Source organism: Pseudochaenichthys georgianus, chromosome 1 (genome assembly GCF_902827115.2).
Source record: "Pseudochaenichthys georgianus chromosome 1, fPseGeo1.2, whole genome shotgun sequence".
Taxonomy (NCBI): Eukaryota; Metazoa; Chordata; class Actinopteri; order Perciformes; family Channichthyidae; genus Pseudochaenichthys; species Pseudochaenichthys georgianus.
The window spans coordinates 4,697,069-4,722,297 of NC_047503.1; the positions used below are offsets into that span (position 1 = coordinate 4,697,069).

Genomic DNA, 25,229 nt, shown 5'->3' on the forward strand with positions numbered 1-25,229 from the left:
ATTTCATTTTAAAGTAGGAACTGTTTTAAAAAAAGAAAAGGGGCAGTCTTTTATTTTCCCAGTGTGCACCAGCACAATGACTTTGGTCTAACATCGACAATAGAGTGCCGTGGCTAACTGCTGCAAGCTAGCACAGTGCTGGAATGCAGCAGGTTTCATAATGATGTGGTTTGGATCAGACTTCTATTTGACTGTCCACCGACACAACGCGGCAGTCAAACGCCTGCAGGATGTCCATAGTCATCACAGGGGGATACTGACAGAGGAACAAGTGCTGTACTGTGCATGATGCTGTGTCATCTGCTCCGTATTATATAATGATAGTAAACAGATTTTGCTTTGTGGGAAGATTTTGATTGAAGATGCCAAAATGTGCATTCAAGCTATAGTGAAAACTCTGACTTAGTAAAAGTACTTTAAATCTTCATTATTTTTAAGAGACCCTGTTTGAGTAAATGATACCCTGGGGAGTTATTGTTACAGTAACAAAGCGTACGAATGGATCGCTGGTGTTTCTTCCTCATGAAACATTTAGCAAGACATGTTGCATTCTTTACATTGCTTTGCTATTTAGTTTCGTGAGAGACGTTTCCCCTAGGCCTTTGTTTTACACAATGTGTTTCTAAGGCTGTTTGTTCGGTGATCATGTTTGTATAACTATTAAGTTATAGTATGTTCCTTCTACCTCGCCTCCTTGGGGCTTGGTTTTAAATTGTACAATATCAACTTCAGCAGAATAATGAGCTTTTGAAGCTTTAAAGCATTCCCCAGAGGTCAAAAGGTCATTCTGGGCTATTAACAAGCTACATCACGGTCACATGGCTGCACGTCACCAGCGCTGATGTTCTGAGTGATGATGTTTAGCAGTGTCATGTGGTCAACTGCAGTTTGTCTGCAACATACAAGCTTCTGACATTTACGGGTGGGGGATTTACTGACATGTTTGATGTCGTAAAACAAAAGGTGAAAAGCATAGATCATATTTCAGGCTTCTAAGAACAAACACATTCAAAAAACTGTCGACTTTGAGACGAGGGAACCGAAAGTAGTAACATGTTAACTCATTTCCGGGTTTAGGACTCGTTTCTGCGCCGCTATATATCCAGCTTCGCACTTCTACTCTTCAGGGCGACATATTGTTTTTACATTACATTATTGCTACTTGAAGTCGTTTCAGTAAGTACCTGATTAAATGCTTTGCTTGTTTGAGTTATCAATAAGGAGGAGATAGGATCATAGTGGCCTAATTGTGGTTGTCATTTGACTTTGAACTAAAACATGCTTGATGCATTGAAACAGAACCTGAGCATCATTGGATGAATACAGTAAACAGAGATCACTTATTTAACTTCTTTTTCTTTCGTTTTTACTGTCACAATATTGTCATAACTGCGCTGAGGCAGCTTCTCCGCTTCACTGCGCGGGATTAGAGGAGCTCCTAACAGCTGTACAGAGTACACACAGCTGTGTTTGCACACGGCCTGGTGTCTGTTATCACTTGAGGTTGAACATTACCGTAGGGTGTCACCATTTTGCTAATCTATACAAACAGATTCTTCACATTTTAGGCAACAGGACAAGATCCTGGTATAACAAATGTTCTCGGTCGGTTAGTTTAGTATTAGTAGCAAGTTATGGTTGGATGCACATTAACTGCCTATCGGAGATACAATTAGGTGTTATACATTGTCCAGAAGGCAATCTGGGAACCCATTGGTTATTATATCTGACGTTGATTTAGCATTCCATTCAGATGTGGCCTTTTAAAGAGGCCACATTATGGTTTTAGGGGTTTGTCCTTTCCTGTAGTGTGTGTTCGGCAACAGCAATGGTATCTCCACATTTCTAGCTGCTGGAGTGTGTTTCTGATATGTAGGCAGCGGTGGAACAACTATTTAGAGAATCCCTTTTGACCTTGTGTGGGACCCTCTAATATTGGGCCTGGTAGTGGACATGAAACTGTATTGTATTGCAAATGCACTTTATTTATATGTTGTTTTATTTTTTTGTATTTAGTAAATCTGTAGTTTTCTGATGTATTCATGTGCAATGCCAATTTTTATATTTAGTAGGTGAAGTTACATTTAATGGGATTAAAGCTCACACAGGCACAGAGGGCAGCTCAGGGGTCCTTCAGGTGAAACGCAGTAGACATGCAGTGCCGAGTGTATGCCGCCTCGCGCAGTGATGTGCTTGTTACACGTTAGATAAGCTACTGTGCTGATGAGAAGTTGTATAAAAGTATTGACACAAATGTATATTGTTTATGAAACTAATGATAATACTTATAATATATTTATTTATATGCTGTTTTATCGTAGTTTTGCCTGTTTAATATCAAACGTGTAATGCGATACATGCGTCACCTGCTAGATTAATTGGAGTGTAACCACCTACTGTAACCACATACTGTATGCGCTCGATGGTGTCAGTTTGTGTTTAGCGGGTTCATTGTGAGTGGACTTTTAATATTTGATGTGTTATGTAAGTTGAGAATGTAAATGAATACAGCCTCGTGCAGTAATGTGCTTGTGCTTTTGTATGCTACAGAATGAACGACCAAAGTAAAGGATTTGGTTTTAAAGTTATGCACGCCTGGCTCCTTCGCGTCGCGTCGAAAAGGAGCCTGTTGAGGTGGTTCGGGCACCTAGTTAGGATGCCACCTGGGCGCCTCCCTAGGGAGGTGTTCCAGGCACGTCCAGCTGGGAAGAGACCAAGGGGTAGACCTAGGACCAGGTGGAGGGATTATATCTCTTCGCTGGCCTGGGAGCGCCTTGGGATCCCCCAGTCAGAGCTGGTTGATGTCGCCAGGGAAAAGAACGTTTGGGACTCTCTGCTGGAACTGCTACCCCCGCGACCCGACCACGGATAAGCGGGAGAAGATGGATGGATGGACGCCTGGAAGTACCTTTCATTTCCAACTGTGCAGCAGGCTGTGTGTGTGTTTTTGGGTGAGATGTTAGTGGTGGTGTTAGGGTTTGTGTTCCTCATGTAATGCCTGTCTCCTCACCCAGGAAGAGGCAGCATGGGCGCAGGTGAGCCTCGGCGGCGCCGCCCTGCGGGAGGCCCGGGCCGAGCTGGCCGAGGCCCGGAAGCAGTGGCACTCCCTGCAGGTGGAGATTGAGACCCTGCATTCCTTGGTAAGAATACTCACATCGTCACTTATCACCACGGCCCAGTCCCAACTATCACACTGATAACACTTCCTCCATGGGAGGTGGCAGAACGTGTACATGTTTTAAGAAATGGTAAATAATGATAACGACAAATAATAATAAAAAGATCCTATTCATATAATTATACTTACACCTCTGTTTGTTAATTTATATATACTTATAATTATGCTTGTTTGGTACATTCTTATTAACATGTATTGGCAATTACTGTCTTTATATTACTTTACTTTATATATAAAAAAAAATTAAATAATGTATTTCTTATTTTTAACTTGCACTTTAATGTGAAGAATTTCATTGTCTTATTACAACTCTTTCTTTTTCTATATGTATTGAGCTAAGTTCAATGGAACATAAGACCTAAGGTGTACGTATACGGTGCTGTTGAGTATTAGACTAAAGAACCGTGCAGTCTTAATGAGGTCTCACTTGCCCCTTTCACACCAACGCAGCTCCCGTTCTAGCTCCGTGCTTGCGCTCTTCTGGTTTGGAACCGGTTTTTCTTTTCAGTCTCCGTTTTGCTGCTCGTCCACCAGAGTTTATTCTCCCGTTAACTCACAGCAGCGGCCGCTGTAAAGTCTTCACTGTCTGACTGTCACACAAGCTGTGGCGGCTCCAGGGTATGGCTGGGGTAGGCTACAGCCATACCAATAACTAGCTTAGCCCCACCTTAGCCCCACCATGAAAAATGATAGGGTTAGGGTTTAGGGTTATATTCTATATTTCTATCATTGACCTTCTACTTCCCCCCTATGTATGTACTCTTAATATTTTTTCATCAAATATAACGTATTCAATAACGTACTTTAACCACTAGGCGGTGCACACAAGGTACACACAGCATACAATGCCATAATAACTTTGTATTATTAGTGTAGGACACTTATGTATGTATAACATCTGAAGATGTGTAGTTTTATTCATGTTTTCACATAATTTTACAGGATATTGCTATATTATTTCTCATGTTTTACTACTACACATTAATATCTGATTTGTAAAACATCACAGACAGAAAGGTATATCCGTCATTTAATGGTAAGCTATTACAATTCTGAATCCATAGATGTGTCTGCCATCACCCAAATCCCCTGACTATTCTCTCAACTCAGTATTTACATTCTTATATTCAAAGAAAATCAGTAATATATTTAAAAACGACAAGTCCTTTTATATCAGCTGTGCACCGTTATGGGGTAAATATAACCTATCTACCAATTGGAAAAAGTCAGCCGAATTAATATTGATACTGCAAGGACTCGTGTTGTGTGAAGAGAAATTGAAGATGTTGTTTAATTGCTGATACATTTATGATCCACGTCACGTATTCAGTTTCGGTGGCAGTTTGTCCAGAAGTCTTCTAATCAGGGCTCTATAAATAAAGAACTATGGCAGATGTGTAATATTTAATGCAGCCAAACCGTGTATTACAATGCCGTTATGTGTTGACTTCCAAAGAGAAAAGCAAGCATACTGTACTCGGATTAAAGTATTATTTTCAGCCCTGGAAACTGACCCAGTCCGGCCACATGAAATGTCAAATGTTCGAAATCCGCTGTTTATTATTTAAAGTTTTACGTCCGATTCACTCCTTTTTTCCTCTCTGTACACAGCTCCAGTTTGGGCATTGGCCTGTCATCAGATTTCATTTTTAGTTGCTGCTGCCTGTAGCGGAAGTTTAGTAAAATTATTTTTGATGAAATACTCCAAGTCTCTTCCCTCCATAATTGCACTTGCTTCAGTTGCTTGCTACCTTCTAAGGGCGGTGATGACAGTTACAGTACGAACTGAAGTTGATGAGATTTGATTGGATTGTGATGCATGACGTGAGCTGCATCTAATTGATCAATCCCTCGATTTTTTTTCACCAAGGGAAGCTAATTTCGGCTAGCCTCCTCTCGCAACAGAGTGCAATCTACTGTTTCACCATAACATCTCGAGGGGCGCTGTAAAATACTCAATGAGAATGGGGGAGAGATGGGCCGGCAGAATAATTACCGAAACTAAACGAAGTGTTTTTATTTATTTATTTAAATTATAAGTACAATCCAAAAAAACAGGGGAAGCCTCCTTGGCCTCCAGGAGAAAACTTCACTGAGTTCAAGGGATAATTCTCACCCACCTCTTGCTCTTGCCCTGCACTTGTATGTGTCAGTTGAGCTGGTTCTTCCACCAGCTCAACTCTGTCCCCCATCATGAACGCAGGACTTCAACTATTTGAACTTGCGCCCTCATCATTCTCTTCATCATCTTGCACTTGTTCTTCTAAGCTGCTGCTGATAGTGCTTGTAGCAGCGCTGCTGCCAAAAAGGTCTGTCAATTTTTCTTTTCGTTTTCTTTGATTTGTATCCATGTTTTTTCATTCTCCCTGTCTGCCGCGCGTCTAATCCCTTTTCTTCATGTGGCCGGTCTTTTTTCTTCTTCGTGTGTGATTATTTGACAGATAAGAACCACACAACTGCATTAGCGGCCGCTGTCGCCCTCTGTCGGCCGTCAGCGCAATTTAAATGATGACGTTAAACAATTTTTTTGAAAGGGCCGGCCGTCAACGGCCCTTGACGACCGGCAGTTCTGTGGTGCTAACGGGATAGCAAGATAAGCTAACATGGATCATCGAGGGACAAGCAGGTTTCCTCGACTGATGTTCGACGGAGATGAAACTAAGTATGAACTGTGGGAGACAAAAGTGTTAGGACACCTTCACCTATTAGGGTTAAAGAACACGATTCGAAGAGAACCAAATAGTGAAGCCGAGATAGCGGCAGACGGCAAGAAAAATGCAGACGCGTATGCTGAGATAACAGAGTCAGGGTTGGTCATAAACGTCAACAGGCAGAAAGGTTAAATATCTTAGGAGTAAGACAGCATTATTCTCTGACAGATTCTCTCTTTTTATCATTTATGTTAAAACATTAGTCTAATAATAATTTGGTCAATACTTAAATCAATAGGCGTCTTCAGATTTGAGTGTGGTCTCACCGTACATCAATTACATCACAAAGTATAAGATCGAAACATTCAACCACAATGATTGATACAGACAATCATAATAGAAAAATCATCTCTCTTCAATGTTTGGATCATCTTTTGTCAAAAGCACAATAATGAACACACATAAAACACAGATGCATAATAGCAAAAACATCTATTTTAAAATAATATGTTTTAACAATTAACCATTAGTTAATCTCCTTTATCAAACTATAAAATCAAAACCAGCTTGCAGTTTAAAGATTTACTTTAAGGCAATCACTAGTGAAAAGCATTTTAAACTCAGGACCATAAGAGATCCAGCTAAGGTATCACAGTTGTGATTTGATCAATCTGTAATATGCAAAATGGCAGTGTCTTCAATTCTAGGATTACTTTACGTTTACTTCATTACATATTAAATCAAAAGACTATGGCATGATAACATAATTACATTACTTCAACTATCAATCATTATGTCATTTCAAAATCTGAAGAGAAAACTAAACAATTCTCAAAATGTGTATCAATCTGAAAAGGAAAAGTTAGTTAAGACTTTTGTAAAAACCTGGAAACGAAGGATTAAACATTCTCAAAACTTGAAACATAATTGTAGGTCTGTCTGTGCATGGGTAATACATTGAAGAGTAGTGTTGTTAAGCCTGACTGCTGGACAATTAAGGATATTAACATTATCTGTTATAATATGTTATTTATTCAATACCTTATAATCTGAAAATATCAATTAATTAATTTTGTTTAGTGTGAAAGTGTAATCTGATCTGACAAAATATATTTATCACCACTATTTAACACATGTCTGGTCATTGGAAATATAAAAACAATCATTAATTGTACATCTGTAAACATCTGGTCATTCAATTCAAATGTTATCTTTGTACGAGAGCTGGAAGAACATGTCCTCCTTGTCAGGATGCTCATGTTATGTCACGGTTGTAGTTTTGTATGTCTGGTTATGGGTGTTTTCCTCTTGGTTATTGTCTGGTCCTTTTCCCTGTGTGTCTCGTTGTCTGATTGTGTTCACCTGTGGCCCTTGTGTTTCTCCTCCCCTGTGGCCCTCGTGTTTCTCCTCCCCTGCCCGGCTGTTTCTCGTCTCGTGATTACCCCTCCCTGTATTTAGTCTTGTCTCTTCCTGTGTTCAGTGTTGGTTCGTCTTTTGTTTGTGACTGAGTGTTCTGTTTTGTCCAAGTTATTTTTCAATATCCTTGAAATAATGTTAATCTGAGTTATCTACATTTGGGTCCTGCTTCCTTCACTCAACCGTAACAGTACGAACCAACCAAGAATGGACTCGGCAGACTCAGATTATTTTGCTCTACAGGCGGAATGTCTTGGGTACTCTCTGGAGTACATTTTTTATACTTGGAAGGGCGCCTCATCTAGACGGGTTTAGAGAGGCTGCGTTGAAGGACGCACGTCAGGAGGTTGCTCGCAAGCCCTGGCTCAGGAGCTTGTTGCCTGAGTGGCTACAACTTTTCACAAGTTGTCCTGAGGACTTGTCCGAAGCCTCTAACCCTTTCCTGGGGTATGACAAGGCCTTGGGAGGCCCACGGATCCTCCAAAGAATCTCTAGGCAACGCAAGACCAAGATTCCAGCCCGTGCTCCAGTGGTTCCGGTTCCAGTGCCGGCCCACACAGCCATGTTTCCGGCCCCAGTACCGGGCCCAGCAGCCATGGTTCCGGCTTCATTACCGGCCCCAGTAGCCATGGTCCCTACTCCAGTTTCGGCTCCAGGACTGGCTTACCGGCCAACGCCAGCTCCCCGAGTCCTGTCGGCGTACCGGCCAACGCCAGCTCCCCGAGGCCTGTCGGCGTACCGGCCAACACCAGCTCCCCGAGGCCTGTCGGCGTACCGGCCGACTCCAGCACCTCGTCTCCTGTTGGCTCTCCAGCCGACGCCAGCTCCCCGTGTCCTTTCGGCGTACCAACCGACACAAGTCCCCTGTCAAGTCCCCTGTCAAGTCCCCTGTCAAGTCCCCTGTCAAGTCCCCTGTCAAGTCCCCTGTCAAGTCCCCTCAAGTCTCTTCTCGAGTCCCCTCTCAAGTCCCCTCTCAGGTCACCTCTCGAGTCTCTTATCGAGTCCCCTCTCAAGTCCTCTCTCAAGTTCCCTTTCAAGTCCCCTCTCAAGCCTCCTATCGAGTTCCCTCTCAGTTCCCATCTCGAGTCCCCTCTCAAGTCCCCTCTCGAGTCTCCTCTGGAGTTCTGATAAATGCGCCACACCTAATGCCATTCAGCCACAGAGCTCCCTCTATACAAATCAAACTGTAGACGGTGTGAAAGCACCTATTGTTTTAAATAATGGTCGGAATGTGACCTGTGAGCCTTCTGAATTACCGTGGGACAGCACATTCTAAACTAAAATGTTCAATCAATAAAGTAACATCTTATCTTAATAATATATTCATATTAATAATAATAATAATAATAATAATAATAAAGACGAAATCAACACACGGCAATTCAAAGTGCTTTACAAAAAATTAAAGACATTAAGAAAATGGCATTTAAAATCAGTCAAAAAAAAAGATAATAAAATAAACATAAAAAGAAAAATACATGGATAAAAGTTACAGTGCAGTCTAAGATATGAATAGTTAAATTAAAAGCAGCGACAAAAAGAAAAGTCTTCTTGCTGGATTTAAAAGTAGTCAGAGTTGCAGCGGACCTGCAGGTTTCTGGGAGTTTGTTCCAGATGTTTGGAGCATAATAACTGAACGCTGCTTCTCCGTGTTTAGTTCTGACTCTGGGGACAGAAAGCTGACCAGTCCCTGAAGACCTGAGAGATCTGGATGGTTCATAATTTAGCAGGAGGTCAGAAATGTATTTTGGGCCTAAACCATTCAGTGCTTTATAAACCAGCAGCAGTATTTTGAAATGTATTCTTTGACACACAGGAAGCCAGTGTAAAGACTTCAGAACAGGAGTGATGTGATCCACTTTCTTAGTGTTAGTGAGGACTCGGGCAGCGGCGTTCTGAATCAGCTGCAGCTTCCTAATAGATGTTTTAGTGAGACCTGTGAAGACACCATTGCAGTGTCCAGTCTACTGAAGATAAAAGCTTAAAATCAGACCTGTTTTTTAAATGAAATCTGACGGCGATTCTAAATATCATATATACGTGAAATAAGTTATTTAGAGACTATGGATGGCGAGGATAAATGTAATAAAGAGATCTACAAACATTACATTGGTGGCATACAGTGAGATGGTAACAGGCATGCGCTGAGGGCCCGCTTTCCAGCCAGATTCTGTGGGGTGACGCATTCTGAGGTGAGGCAGAGCTCATCTGTGCCTCACCTCACCCCACAGTAACTGGCTGGAGAGCGCTCACAAAATAAGTGCCCGCGCTAAATTAGTGCCCGCGCTCCAGCCAGTTACTGTGGGCTTACGAGAGGCAGAGCTCGTCCCTGCCTCACTTCTCATCGCTACCTGTAGTTGTAGCGGAGCTCGGCAAATTTGCTGATTTTGACTATAAAAAGCGATTGGAATCATACATAAATTACATTTACAACACAGATCAGTGGAGACATTTTATTATTATTACTATTTAGTTTTTCTTTAGTTGTTTTTTCCGTTACATTGTAGTATGACCAGTCTGAGTATGACTGCACGTCGCTGATTTTGAGCAAACACTTCATAAACATGTTTTTTATATATTTTGATATATCTGAGACCGATGCTATTGCCCAAAAATAGCATGATAGGTGACCTTTAAACGTTTTCTGCTTCCATGTTGCCTATCAATTTGGTTCTTAAAGAGGGTAAATATAGGTCATAATGCCAATTTCACTCCAAAAAAACAAAATTTAACAAAATCTAAAGTCAAAATCATATTTTAAAATCACTTCATACAGTATTTTTCTTTTTTATAAAACTATTTTAAAAGAATCTCTGCATTGTTTTGCATGCAAAAGTTAGTTCTAACACACTGTCAATATCTGTTGGTGTTTCCTGTTTTATAATTGATATGAATGTGTTCACCTCTCGTGTTGTGTCTGTTTTTTACTTCCTGTCTCTGTATTGTCCCACCTGTTTGATTACCTGATTGTGTTTATTTGATGCCTCTGTGTTTTGGACCCAGCTGTGTCTTGTCCTTGTGATTAGTCATAAATGTTTTTAATATCTGGTTTTCTGTCAGGTGATGTGGGATTCTTGAGTTTTGATGTTATTTTTTGCCTTGCCCAGCTTCTTTTATTTCCTGGACAGCTTGCAATAAAGGTTTCTTCATAGAGTTACTTTGGCGGCCTGCACTTGGGTCCTCTCTGCTCTGCTCTCCAGCCGTGACACACACACCACACCACAATGCTTTGACATCAACCCATTAGTTTCTGCAAGCTTCTTTACATTTAAAGAGAGTGTAACATGTGTCCTTCCTCCTTACAGCTCCCTGACTCTTGCTTTGCAGGAGAAAGGCCTGGAGAGCTCTCTGCAAAACAACCCAGCAGCTGTACTCCAGCCAGCTGCAGGACCTCTCCCAGGTGATCGCTGGGCTGGAGAGTGAGCTGGAGCAGGTGAGGAGCGGCCCTCGCCACCCGCGTCAGCAGCCACAGCCAGCTCCTCGACACCAAGATGAGGCTGGAGCGAGAGATCTCCACTTACAGACATCTGCTGGAGCGGGAGGAGGGCAGGTGAGTGCAGAGAGGAAGAACAAGGAATGTTGGAGGAAGCCGGAAGAAATAGTGGGAATGTTGTGGATTTGTGTCGACCAGGAAATAATAAATACTGCAGTTGAAATGGGGTTTCCCCTGCACAATGAAGGGGCTTCCTCTTCAAAGACTGTGAAAAGGATCAGTGCAAAGGAAAATAGATAGTACAAACATTTTCAAAATGAAATAGCAAAGTCCCACGCAACACACTTACTGATGTAAGAAAAATACTTAAAAATAAACAAAATCATTTTGGAGATATAGCAGCAAGGTATATATCGCACAGCTATTAACGGCATATATAGCAGATAATTGGTATTTCACAACAAGGGGTGTTATAGCATAGTCTGTGTTGTTGTGTGTGTGTGGGGGGGTCTACCAGGGGCTTTGCTGGTTGTATAGTCTGACCGCTGCAGGAAGGAAGGACCTGCGGTAATCTCTCTCTCTCTCGCGTCTCTCTCTCTCTCTCTCTCTCTCTCTCTCTCTCTATCTCTATCTCTATCTCTGTCTCTATCTCTCTCTTCTCTATCTCTATCTCTCTCTCTCTCTCCTCTCTCTCTCTCTCTCTTCTCTCTCTCCTCTCTCATCTCATCTCTCTCTCTTCCGTGAGACACGGGGTGTGCAGCAGCCTGCCACTAAAGGAGCTGCACAGTTACCTCATTCACACCAATGGTGTTTCAGGGCCGGTTCGGAGCTGGAGCTTGAAAAGCACCGGGTTTTCCTGTTCACACCGAAGCGGAGCAGCCTCTTAGCTCCGGAATCCGGTTCGTTTCAAGCACCAAACATTTTTCCGGCTAGAGCAAAAGCACCACATACGTCACGCTTACGTCGAGGCGGGGGCAGGGGCGGGATCAACTCCTGAACAACAACAAAAAGCTGGCGTTTTATCCAGTTTGTACACAACGATGGAGAAACTTAACAAGCAGCAGTGGTCCACTGAAGAGACCAGCTACCTACTGGGAATCTGGTCTTCCGAAGAGGTACAGAGGAAGCTGGAGCACAATCGGCCATTGTTGTTGTTGTTGTCGGTGTGCAACACATTCTATTTCGTATATGGCTTCGCCCTCTAAGGCTATTGGGTAATCCCCCCTGCGCTCCCGCGCAGCACTGAAAACTTGTAGTCCACGCCCACCCCACAAGGTGGGCCCCACCACCCTCGGGCCTCCTTCGGGTATAAATAGGAAGGAGGCCCGACAATCTGCTCCCTCTTTTCTTCAGCAAACCAGCACAGTTACTGAAGCACAGCAATTGAGAATCATCATGAGTAACAAACTGCGTCCGCGATTGTCCCTCATGTGGCTCTGGGTTCATAATGAGTTATGACCAGCAGAGATAAAAGCAGTATGCGAATCCTGCCTGGGGTCAGAGCACGCGTACAGAGGGAATGCCAGAGCTCTGCAGTTTATAAACCAATGGTTAAAACAGCAGGCTTCTGCAGCGAATGAACCACCTCTGGAGACTCCACCTGTGGGGGAGACCCAGGGGGATCCCCACGTGACCAGCTGACGCCAACGCCGAGCAGTTGTCACGGAGAGGGCTGTGTGGGTTGTGACACGCCAGAGGAGAGCTGTCAGTTCCTCCACTCGCTGCCGCGAGAGCCACGCTCTGCTGGCTAAGTTAATTCCGCTCCAGATAAACGTTTGTCCTGAGAGGGAAGAGGACAGCTCCTTCTTCCAATTTATTATGAAACCCAGGCTTTGACAGATGCGATACGAGATGTACCGTCTGTAGAGCGACTTCCTCCCTGGAGCGAGCCAGCAAATAGCAGGTCGTCCAGAGGAAACCACCCTCTCATCCCTCCTCTGTGTAGTGGCTCCAGTCTTCTCTACACAAAAAATGCGAGGAGCCAGGAAATATCCAAACGCTATCCAAAAGTCAATTTTAGAAAAATGACTTCATTACATAAAAAAAAGAAACATCCAGAGACTTTTCTCTCTAATTTGTTTCTATTTTTAATTTGTAAGATGTAAACTGTACTATTTTATCTATACTGCATTTGCACCTTCAATGTTATTGACTGAAATGAAATGCCTTAAAGGTAGGGTAGGTAAGAATGGAGAAACCAGCTCCAGTGCGCTATCATTTGAAAGTACGCAGCCGAAAACAATCTGCCCCTTCCTTCAGACTTCCTCACAGAGCCCCTCCTCCAACACACACGCACATGACCAATGAGGGCACGAGATAAGTTTGTGCACAGATGGAAGGCTGACAGGCAGGTAGGCCATCCAGTCGTTTTAGCCGGGCCGGCTCAGATGATTGGTCGTGCTTTTTACAGCGCCACGGCTTCCACAGATGAATTTATGTATTTATTGTCAAAGCATTTAATGTATTCATTGCTATCGGGATGTTAAGAGCATTCCATGGAATATAACAACAAGTGTTTCTGAAGTGAATTACCTACCCTACCTTTAAAGGTTTGTAAATGACTAAGGTAAAACATTTTTTTTTTTAAATCCCTGCTAGCTTGCGTCGTTAAATGCAGCTGTCATCTGATTGGTTGCGCGTTTGAAGGTCAGACAGCGGTAAACAAGGTCAAAGTTGAAATAATTTAACCTTTTTTAAGCGCAGTGCTCGACTTCAATTTCAAAGATGTGTGATGCCATGTATAGTGCTACGGCCTAGTCGGGGGCAGCGCTTTCTCCATAGAAACGCACCGCTAGCACAAAGTTGTTTTATCACGTAACACGTGTATGCCGTTTTAAGATTAGTCTTAAGCATACTTGCCAACCCTCCCGGTTTCCTCCCGGGGTCATATTTCTCCCGCATTTCTCCCAATTTCTGACAAAATCAGATTTACTCAGGACTGTTTCCACTCGGACTTTAATACAGCTACACCATTGTTTGGTTTCCATGGTAGCGCGTCTCTTTAGTAGCGCACGCAACTGAAAGTCTGAGAGGGTGAGGAAGATAGTCACAGAACAAGAATCGACAACTATACCCTCTGCTCACTCCTTTCATGCCCACACATATGCTCCATCAAGGATGCTGCTACGGGCCGCAAGGCAGTGCACTTACAACTACAATAAGCATGTTAATGTTAATCTAATACAGCTCCGGCAATCCCTGCTCCGGCGACCCCCCCCCCCCACGGTGGTTTTGGAAATGCTCCCGATTTCTGAGGTCTCAAGGTTGGCAAGTATGGTCTTAAGACTGGACAAAGGGGTAAATGGCTTGTTACTGTTTAAGAACTTGTGGATCGTGTTTATTTTTGTGAGTCAACTTTCTATTATTTTCTTTCAAGCCATTATCACTAGAGGGCACAAACACAGATTATACAAATGTAAATCCACATAAATAAAGACATGTAGCCCCTTGCCACCTACACCTCTTGCCGTTCCATTATTATTATGGATAATGTTAGTTTGCAATCATGTGGTTTGAGCAATTCACACGCAAGTTGACCTAACATGTTATCACCGCACATCAGGTTAGCAATGCGCCCTCTCCTAATCGGGTTGGACTCTGTGTCACACAGGCAGGTGGCAGTGTAGCATCAGGGATAGATACCCATCCCTAGTTCAGATGTGCTATGTTTTCAGGTAGAAAAAGGTGTGTTGGTTGTCTTTACTCTGTAGTCTGTCCTCCTGCCTGCAGGCACATGGGCCAAAATGGGCAGCCAATGGGTCTGCGTCCCTGGAGGTTTTCCATGGAGGAACCTAAGGAGAACAGGCTAGAGAATGGCTTCAGTGACCTGGCTGTTACTCCCGACGAACCCAAGTCCGAGCCCCTGCCTGAAATACCTTCACTCCTCCCTGCAGAGAGTGGACACAAGAAAAGCATACTGCGAAGACAGCAAAGCCTTTTGGTTTTTACAGGTAACACACAAACACACCATCTTATTATTGTTATTAATTTGTCATTAAAGGGGCCCTATTGTACTTTTTGCGTAAATGGTCAGCAAAGGCTAAAATCCCTGTGTTCCTCCAGAGGGAGTTTCTCTCCCACACTCTCCATTGGTCTCCTTTTGTTTACTTCAGTAACATAGTGACAGCACTATATAACACTCTACACTAAGGGCAGGACATTTCCAACACAGCTCTAATGCCCCTTTCACATCAACGCGGTTCCAGGGCCGGTTCGGAGCGAGAGCCTGATAAGCTCTAGCTCCTGTTCACACCGCAGCGGAATCGGCTCTTTTCCCCCGAAAACCAAGCTCGAACACATTTTCAGTCTAGAAGCAAGAACCGCTTACGTCACGCTTACGTCGGAGGTGGGGGCAGGGGCGGGATCAACCTGAGCAATAAGAAGGTTAGCCCCGGACAATTCTCCCTCAATAATATAATACATTAACCGTGCTTTACGTGAACCTCATCATGACACAAGAGAGGACGGCAGGACTGTAATTTCCCGTGTTCAGTGAATGCAACAGAGGCAAGACACCAGACCAATCAGAGAGTTGCATGGAAATATAAACGTGTGCTTGTGCCATTCAAGCTCGGCTCTGTGTGTGTGTGGCAATAGCGCATTTAGTGTGTGAGAGAGAGAGAGAGAGAGAGAGAGAGAGGAGAGAGAGAGAGAGAGAGAGAGAGAGAGAGAGAGAGAGAGAGAGAGAGAGAGAGAGAGAGACCGGTGCCAGCAGGGACCGTGTTGTTAGCATCTGGTTAGCTAGCTGCACTAACGGACATAAGGAGCTGTTTGTTCCACAACATGCTGGAGGAGAGTCCTCTTGGTGAGTGCGGCAAATACAAGTTGTAACAAGCAGTAGCGCTGAGCAAAGTGACTAGAACGCAACCACACACTTATTAAAAAAAACAGACTTTATAAAGTCAGGCAACACTAACCAGGCTTCATGTGATTCTGTTTATTTGTACCTTACTTTGACCATCCGTTCGCTGTCATTGATCATTGTGGAGAGAGGCAGACGTTTTGTTTTGTATTATAGCAGCTATCAGATGGAATCAATACATGGGCTGCACAGATTGTCATGTCCGACTATCACAAGAAAAATACGCCTGTAAAATGTGCCTGTAGAAAACGGCTTATGTCACAATAGGATAGCAACAAGTAGTCAAGATAGTCAGTTTAGCTTCGGTTGCTATGCTAACATCACCCATCGTATACCAAAGACATTTTCACAACAGCGTTGTGATGCCAAACAGCGAGCAGCATTGCAGCGGTCGGTACATGCCGCTGAAACACATTAATAAACAATGAACCACGGCACTCTGGAGAAAAGTATAAGTTTGGAGAAGTCGTTATTTAATTTAATCTGGCTTCGTGTGATTAAAAGCAACACGATCATCGACCCGACTCAGTCCACCATTGTTGTTGTTGTGAGCGCTCTTGGGGAGAAAATCAGCGACGTAACCGTGACGTCATGACGCAGCCGCGGCAGCACCAGTCGGGCTCTGGGCGGTGTGAACAAAACGGGGGCTGAAAAGAAAAACCGGTTCCGAACAAGAAAAGCGCAAGCAGAGAACCTCTTTCGTGTGAAAGGGGCATAAGCGGTTGACCAATCACAACAGAGGTGGCCAGCTAACCAATCAGAGCAGACTGGGCACTGGTTTCTTACTTTTAAATGTTAACTGTAATTTTGCAGTTTTCAGTGTTTATCTGACAGATATTCTACAGATTTATATCTTTCACGATCAACTTGTATATATTTTACTTTTTAGTTTAGGTACTGTTTTATTTTCTATTTTGAGATGTTAATATTTTATGTTTGTTTATTTCCTACTCTTTTTATTTTTCAAATGATAACATGCTGCTTTGACGAAAACATTTCTCAATTTGCGATCAATAAAGCATATCTTAAGAGCTGCTGCTGCACAGGGAGTATGAGAAAAAAAGAGCTTTTTGAACATTAAAGCATGAAGACAAGTCCCAATAGAGACACAACATGAACATACTAATATGAATCTGGAAATGAGCAGAATACGTCCTCTTTAATGTCTTCTCACAGACCCAGAGCAAGATAAAGACTTGCCAATCTCCACTGTGAAGACTCAGGAGATTCTTCAGGGCAATGTGGTGCGGGAGAGTGCGGAGGGACACGGCACCATCGAGTGAGTATTGATCTTTTTGGCCAACATTGACCTGCAGTCAGCACCTTTTGTTCATTTGGACATGTGCGCAAGTAACAAGCTCGAACAGCAATCACCCAGATAAATACCTTCCTCATACGTCACAAAATGGTGTCTTGCTTGCTTAATCTCCCGAAGCCTTCTAACCTCAGGTTTTGACTCAGCAAGTAAAAACCTGAGAGGTGAACAGGTGTCCTCCCCACCCAGGTGACGTCTGGCCCAGCAGACAAGATGTTCAATCTCTGAAAATAATTACCATTCCATGTCGGCCGCACAAGTTCCCATGAGTGATTCATCATAGCACTGCATGGGAATTTGTAATGGCTTGCGTTTCATGTGGAGATACTGGCCTGGTGTGGAGTCTTCAGGGCGTGGCACCTGATGTTGTTTAGTCATGCTTCAGATGACACCAGGCCCATGTCGGCATCCAAGAGTAGCACACAAATACACATGCTGTCCAAATAAAAGCTACACACCGGCAAATCTCTCAGCCAGAATACTTGGCTGTTTCAACACATTCACAGTCACTCTGTCACTTGATTGACATTCAATTCATGCTTAATCCTATACTTTTTCTTAATGTCCTCATGTTTTGTGAATGCCGACCTAAAGCTGCTTTCACATGATTTGCAAATTGCTTACCGGCAGTATGAGAGAAATAGAGACCTTTTGGGACATTAAAGTATGTTAACATGTCACAGCACACAATACAAATATGAAACCGGAAAATTTGCATAATAGGGCCCTTTTTAAAGTTATAAGACAAATGAGACAAATGTAAAAACACCAAGATCTATGCATCTCATACCAGGGGTTGTTTTATTAATGAAATTCAGTGTTGATTAAAACATGCATTGAATGAACACTAGTATTTTAGTAACCAGAATGTCATACGTATACTATATATCTTACACAATGAAACACACACGTACATTTTTTTTAATATATGTTAGCATAATTGTAAAACTAATTATATTTTGCGGGTGAACCTGAGATCCAGGAGAAAACCGTAAATGAGAAATGGGGAAGGGAGAGGGGAGAGGGGGGGTGTTAGGTAGGAAGAAAGAGGTGAGAGACATGGAGAGGAGAGTTGAGGGTGGAGAGAGGGGGAAGAAGGAGGTGAGGTAAATGGAGGCTGGAGGAAGGAGCTGAGGTAAATGGAGGAGTTAGTTAATGGTGACATTTTTTTCGAATTCCATTATGAATATGGATCGTGGGAAAACCTGAAATCCACGAAGAAACCCTACATGAGGTAAAGGGGAGGAGAGTGAGGAAGGACGTGGGGGGTGGAAGGATCGGGAGAAAGAGGGAGAGGGGAAGGGGGGAGGTAGAGGGAACTACTGTTGTCCAGCCTGAGCTGAAGCACCAGCAGCTTCTTCCCCCGCCGTTTCCCGCCCTCTTTGCCTTCCCTCTCACCTGCTTCTCTGTCTCCCTCCTACGAAACAAGAAACCTCTCCCCTGGTAATCCATATTCAGAGAGAGGTCCTCCAGAAGTTCCTCTTCACCCTCCATCTTGTTGTCCTTCGCCTCCCAGCTCAGCTGTTTCTGAGCCAGGTCTGCACACTAAAAAATGCTGGGTTAAAAACAACCCCATTTGGGTCGTTTTTTAACCCAACGCCAGGATCAATATTGGACCAACCCAGCAGTAGTTAATTTGACCCAACGAAATGGGTTGTGTATTTTAACCCAGCAGATGGGTTATACATTTAATCCAAATGCTGGGTTAAATTAATTACAGCCCTGGGTTAATTCTACCATAGATTGGGTTAAATATTACACCCATGGATGCTGGGTTAAATTAATTACACCCCTGGGTTAATTCTACCATAGATTGGGTTAAATATTACACCCAAATGCTGGGTTAAATTAATTACAGCCCTGGGTTAATTCTACCATAGATTGGGTTAAATATTACACCCAAATGCTGGGTTAAATTAATTACAGCCCTGGGTTAATTCTACCATAGATTGGGTTAAATATTACACCCAAATGCTGGGTCATAATAGCTGCGATGGGTTAATTCTACAAGTTATTATCGTCATGTTTTTAATGCAATACCCATGTCTCTTAAACATTTAAATTACAAACCCTTTTAAAATACATCCTATATTTGGTCATGCAAATAATATAATATGCAATAAACGCTTTTAAACAATGTTGGAATCTTAGAAAAATATTCATTTTATTGTTATAACAATTGACAGTTCAATAAAGTGCAAAAGATTCAGTTCACAATAAAGTGCAAAAGATTCAGTTCACAATAAAGGGCAAAAGATTCAGTTCACAATAAAGGGCAAAACTTTCTTTAAACAAAACTTAACATTTATGCATGTACAGTACAGCCTGTAAACAACACAGGCTGTGTTCTGTGTGTTGTTTACAGGCTGTACTGTACATAACACACATTAGAATAAACACATCATAACAGCATCCAGATCTACAAGCTCATAGCACTTTGTGCCACGCTATGAGCTTGTAGATCTGCCCTTTCTAAATCTCAAAATCTTTGCTTCTGGTTTGAGAACCACTAATAGCAACATACGTTTTTTCAGAAATTACTGGTTCATATACTGGCCATGTAAACGTTACAAAGAAAATCCTCCAACATGATCACAAAAATGTACTGCTCCTTTAGGTGATCCGAACGACAGGAAACTAAGATGTGCAAATAAACATTTTAACAATTTATGCTTCCACCATTTAGCTCTTTTAACTCAGCACACAACTTGCTCATAAAATACTTTGAGCATTAGGTAGTATTTTGAACATCGCACACACACACTTCAAAAATCCTGCAATATTTGATTTAACCAGATAGAACCCTATTCTGAGCCAAGCAGAAGAGAGAGAATAGAACAGGAGGACCAGCAGAAGAAAAGAAAAGGATCAAGACCACAAGTCTACTTGCAAGCAAGTATTGCTGCACGCAAGGACGTAGCAGGTTTTGACTCCTCTCCTCCCTTGATTTCGTACACTGCATTTTGGAAGAATTTCCATACAGCTTCACACTGCTTTGTGTAGTCGATGTCAAAGATATAGAATACCTTGAAACAGACATCGACTGCCTGAAGCAATGTGTTTTGTTCCAACGCCTCCCCATCAAGAATAACGAACGCCTGAGAGGTGTGCCAAATATCGTTTCCCAGGGACAGGACATATGGGTAAGGTCTTGACACCTTCGCCTCATGGAGGTACTCCACCAAGTTTGTTCCAACCTGAGAAAGAAATAAAGAACAAAAGACAAGATAAATTAAACAAAGTAAAAGATTGTGCAAAAGCAAAGGGTAAGCAAGATTTGGCAGTGGCTGATAAAATGCATATTCAGAAACAATGTTCTGAATTATTCTTGAGCCAAGGAATAACAGGCAGTCAGGCACATTCTTAACCACTTAAACTGGACCTGGTTGGCTCTGTACTTTAGACCACTGTTTTCCATCTTCACCAAATCTCTTCGCCAAAAATAGCCGATCTAGCTGCCATTTTTGGATAATGTCCCAGCCACCCCCCCAAGAATATGGATGCTGGGTTCAAGTGATTAAAAGAATAACATTTCCCTTTAGATATGCAGAGGGACTTACAGGCTTATGATCGATGAAGGCCAACTTAGACCCCTCGATAGTGTACCGGAACACTTTTCGGCCAACCCTGTAGACAGTTGGTGGAAGCAGTGTTGGTAACTGGCTCAGAGCAAGTTCCCCCAAACAATCTGTAGGAAGACAATTTTATAGGTATCAATATGTGGCATGGCAAATCTGTGAATTGGTCATTTAGTAGCAAAATAAAGTCTACTGTACAATATAACAATGTATTACCGGGTGTTAATCCATCAAGCGACGAGATAAGTTTCCCTTCCCGTCTCGCCAGGTGCAGGATCTTGTCTTTAAACAAAGGGAGCCAGGTTTCAAAGAGCTTAGGCGCAGCCTCTCTATGTAGGATCTGAAAGTCCTGTGCAATCTAAATGAAAAAGAAAATTCAATGTGGCAGCTGACATACTGATAAAAGATTGTTATAAACAATGCATCCACATCATATGTAAACATATACTCCTTCCTAACTTACCATGCCTGGAGTGAATAGATGTGGGAACTCTTGGCGGATCCCCTGAATGTCCCACCCGTTTTCCCTTAAAGACTTGGCCCTGTTTGATAGTTTGCAGAAAGTACAGCAGTACAAGAATGTTAAAAGGATAACACAAAAAGCCCCGAGGGCAGTTGCAGACAGGTGCTCTTGTATGGCAGTTTTGGAGGGTAAGGAGTTGCACTTTCTTGATGGCTGGTGGTAGGGTGTTCCACATTTTGGTAGCATAATAGTAATGGAGAGTAATGGAGAGTAATGGAGCTCCCACTGGTGTTGTGCCCTTTTATTTTTGACAGGTACATGGCACTGGTCCCTTGAAAACCAGGCCCATTGCAAGTTGCTGTACTCTGTCCTCCCCTGAGCCATCCCACTATAGCATCATAATGAGCAGGGGTTAGGTCATAGGTGTGAGAGGTCTAGTAGTAGTTTGTTTTGAGAAGTCTGTAGTTCAGATTTGAATGACTTGAGGTGCAACAGTACCATGATGAGATGCATGCATAGGCAAAATGACATTGAATGAGTGCTGCAGCTAGTGTCCTCAGTGCATTCCTACTGACCTGTACACTGCTGTATCCTGCATGTATTGCTCCACCTGGTTGAGGGGCTGCGAATTGTGTTTCAGCCATTCTTTACACTGTATGGCTCTTTCTTCCGATATGGTACATTCTATAAAAGTACACATAAGGATATTAACAATCTCAAATTATGTGTCTGTATTACTTAAACAAATTATTCAGTTCCAACGATTACCTGGTATGAATGTCCTACGAGTGCCAGCTTCACTACTTTGTGGTGGTGTCTGCTGCGTGCTCCGTGACCTGGCCGGTTTTCTCATCCTCTTTCTGATGTTCCGAAGCCTCTCTTCGAGGAATCCAGTGGCTGGGCGGTGGTTCCGTCCTGGGGTGAACCAGTATCCCTGTCAAGAAATGAAAGTCTTTGGTGAATAGAGATGAGGCACATTTTGATAGCGTGGCGACAACATGTGGCTGAGCCATCTAGAACAGGGTTTGTCTGTATGTCTGTCTGACAACACCGGGCATCAAACAGCACAGAAGTCCAGTACTCTGGTGCTGGGAGATGAGTTATATTGTGTTCAACTGACTGTTTTAGCATCAATTCCTCAATAAAATGTTAATTACTTACGAAGCCACTGTTTGTGTCCGACTCGTCCTTCAAGGAGGGAAACCCATGAATCAAAGCTGCAGCCAAGGCCTTTTTTGTCTCACTGGTAGGACTGCAAACACAGAAAAAACTAAATTACCAGCATTGTCAAATTAGATCTTAAGTATTTCTAAAACATGTGTTGCACCCCAGTATAATGGCTGTAGCATATTCTGCAGCTAATAGGCATCCTAATAAATTAAAAACACTACTGAACGTGTGTTTTGGTACATGTGTTGTGCATGTTTATGTTGGTGGTCTAGGTAAATGTGGGACTTGAAAGTAGTGTCCCGTCTTATCTTTTCCCCTGAAAGAAGATTCATATACCTTTTTCAAACCAACATAACATTCAGCAAAAACAAGAAAAAACCCCACTATTTTTAATTACCTCTCTCCAAACTTCTCCATGAGGTGAGATACCAAAATACGGACAAGGCACTTTCTTTGCGAAGGGATGATCACATCCTCATCAAGGCTCCCCAGGATCAGCTTGCCTTCAGTTGAGCCTGTGAGAATCTGGCGGATATCCTGAGAAAATTGCAAGAAGGGACAACATCACAGATATCGTTTATTACTCTTTAGTGTTGATTAAAGAAAAAAGTGAAACCCAAGTCTTAAAAAGTGGAGCTTACAAATTGTGGAATTATATGTAGTGTTTGAGGTATCATCGCTGGTACGACAGGTGCCGTTTGGTCCTCCATGGAGGGTGGAGTTGTGGCAGTTGGTTGGACATCAGGACTTGTAGGAGGCACAGCAGGTTCAATCTAAACAGAACCCAGGTTAATGTAACAAACAGTGACAGCCACCTAGAATTGCCGGATGAGCATCAGTAATGTAAATCAGTGTACCACACCAGCAGACTCAGTAGACTGCACACAGTATGCATTGTGTGAAAGATATGCACCACGCCAAAGTTTTGATAAATTCAGAGACCTGTGTAAAGTATGGTTTATATTGACCCCTAAGAGACACAAAACCACTCAGAAACCCTTCACCCGAGTGAATGAAAAATGCGACAAGTTTGGACCATGCAGATCTACGGCAAATTGAAAAAGATATAAAACAAACATGTAACTTCTTAACTGACAGTGACTACCCGTCACCGTCGGGTGGAAACCGTGTATGTCCAAAATTGTTCCGTTTATAATTTTTAACATTTTAAAATTGTGAAATAGCCAATCGACAAGCTCTTGACGTTGGGAGCTTGTAGATCTATTTGTACTACTTTTGTACAACACTATGACGAATTAGTACATTTAGAAATATAAAAAACATAGTTTAAATATGGAGACACAAGGTTTCTGCCCAACAGCAACGATATGTAGACAGATTAAACAAAAAATACTTACTGTACAATTTATCACATCCATCCCAGTATTTACAGAAACATCCCAGTACTCCATCGCATGATCATCCCTGTAGTCCAAAGGCACCTTTTAAGCAGCATTTATAGCTAACCACTAAACAAATATGGAAGGAAAAAAATGGACTTGTCGAGTCAAAATGCTATTTACAAAGTGTCATACTACTGTACTGGTGGCAGTAAACTGATTTTCTAAAAAAGTCTATAGCGCAGTGAAATGTATAAACTGTCATCAGTCTCGCTGAATGACTTCACTGCATGTAGGGGATGGTGATCAAGCAGCTCTCTCACATCAACAGCTGCCAAAACTTGAGTGGGAATCACACTGTATGCAAAGAAATGCCTATCAAACCATTGTGTTTCCCACTTCTGTACAACAAGTTTTATTGTTGGTGTGTGTGATGTTTGGTCTAGTACTAAAATGGACTTTATGAGACCAAATTGGGGCTCTCCATCTGGGTCATAAGACAGGAATACAGTCATGCCTGCTCGATATGCAGTTCCCTTAAAGGTAACCGAAGCTGGTTCATACAATTCACTGAAAAGGGGAATGCCTGTTAGACCACTTTCGATGTCTTTAACTCCCTCAATGTTGGCCAGAAAGGTAGTGTGCCCTGGACCAACTTCTGTATTGTGGCTCAACACAGTTCCACACAGCAAATTATAGCACTGCGCTATCTGATGGCGAAAGGCCATGGTTTTGCAAATGTTTCGGAAATTGCATGTTACATGGCTAACCCGTTTAAAAAAGTTGTGTTTCGCTTCGAATCTCATAGCCCAAAACTGAGTCAAGGGTCCGAGCTTTTGAATGGCTCTTGGGTAATGGAGCATGAAGTGGTGTTTTGGCAGCAAATAGTGAAGAGGATAGAGCTCCAGGAAGAGAGAGTGATGCTCTTCAAGGATTTTAGCTAAGTACAGTGTTGCTTCAACAGTAAGAGAAGGAGAGAAGATGAACTCCATACATAACAGTAACAGTAGGAGAAGTTTCCATTCCTTGCAATGCATGGGGACCAGGTCACCTATCATTGTCGGCAGCAACCTAAGTAGGCACCACATTTGAGCTGCTGATTGATGCATGGCGCCTTTAACCTTTTTAGATCATCCTTACTAATTACAGAAGGTTTGTTACCCTTATCACAAAAGCCGTAGTCAAAGCTTGTGATTCTGTAGTTTAGTTTGTCAAGTGTTAGATGTTTCTGCTCAATCAGCGAAGTCAACACAAGCTTGACTTCATATGGCCCCACGCCTTCCAGTATATCATGCATGATGTCAGGTGCTATGTTGTCGGTTACATGATAGAAAGACAAGTCATTCAAGACACTGTCTCTATTCAGGCCTGTCTGGGAGCGGTCGGCTGTACGCAAATCTGCCTCATGACTATTGACATCACGCAATAGTGCAGGATCTGCCAGCGTCTGAGACCTCCGGGCATCCTTATGTATTCTGCAAAACCGACACATATAATTTCCAGAGAAGCTTTCAATATAGCCAAGCATGGCATTCACGCCCAAATTGTCTCCCACTACCTGGACCACTGTAAACCTTACAACACCTTGAAAGTTGGGGGTATCAACAGTGATGCCATCCCTCTCAAGACACCTGATCTCTTCCACAATAGGGCGCAGCACTGCATCAAGGCCATAGGTCTCAGCGTCATCGGATTTGTACACTGCTAAAAGGAAGTGTGACTGCAAACTTGATAGCAGGTCTGGTGGCAAGCTCTTTAGGGTGAAATATATAAATCCTAACTTGTGAACCCCAGTCTTAGACCCAAGCGGATTGACTGTCTCAC

The 25,229-nt window shown here is 42.8% G+C and overlaps 1 protein-coding gene and 2 long non-coding RNA genes across 3 annotated transcripts in view; 1 reads left to right on the forward strand and 2 right to left on the reverse strand.

Annotated features, from left to right (window-relative positions):
- The window catches only part of krt222 (keratin 222), a 52,516-nt gene that overhangs the window by 17,883 nt on the left and 9,404 nt on the right, over positions 1 to 25,229 (forward strand). The window contains 6 exon segments of the mRNA XM_034095255.2: positions 3,015 to 3,140; positions 10,573 to 10,602; positions 10,604 to 10,690; positions 10,692 to 10,795; positions 14,408 to 14,628; positions 16,716 to 16,818. Coding sequence (XP_033951146.1) covers positions 3,015 to 3,140; positions 10,573 to 10,602; positions 10,604 to 10,690; positions 10,692 to 10,795; positions 14,408 to 14,628; positions 16,716 to 16,818 — 671 coding nt within the window.
- LOC117455715 (uncharacterized) lies at positions 19,681 to 20,744 on the reverse strand. The gene is made up of 3 exons (XR_004553163.1): positions 20,649 to 20,744; positions 20,415 to 20,542; positions 19,681 to 20,051 (listed from the first exon to the last, which is right to left on the reverse strand). It is a non-coding gene; the product is annotated as an uncharacterized lncRNA (long non-coding RNA).
- LOC117455726 (uncharacterized) lies at positions 20,741 to 21,752 on the reverse strand. The gene is made up of 4 exons (XR_004553164.2): positions 21,664 to 21,752; positions 21,471 to 21,579; positions 20,896 to 20,974; positions 20,741 to 20,790 (listed from the first exon to the last, which is right to left on the reverse strand). It is a non-coding gene; the product is annotated as an uncharacterized lncRNA (long non-coding RNA).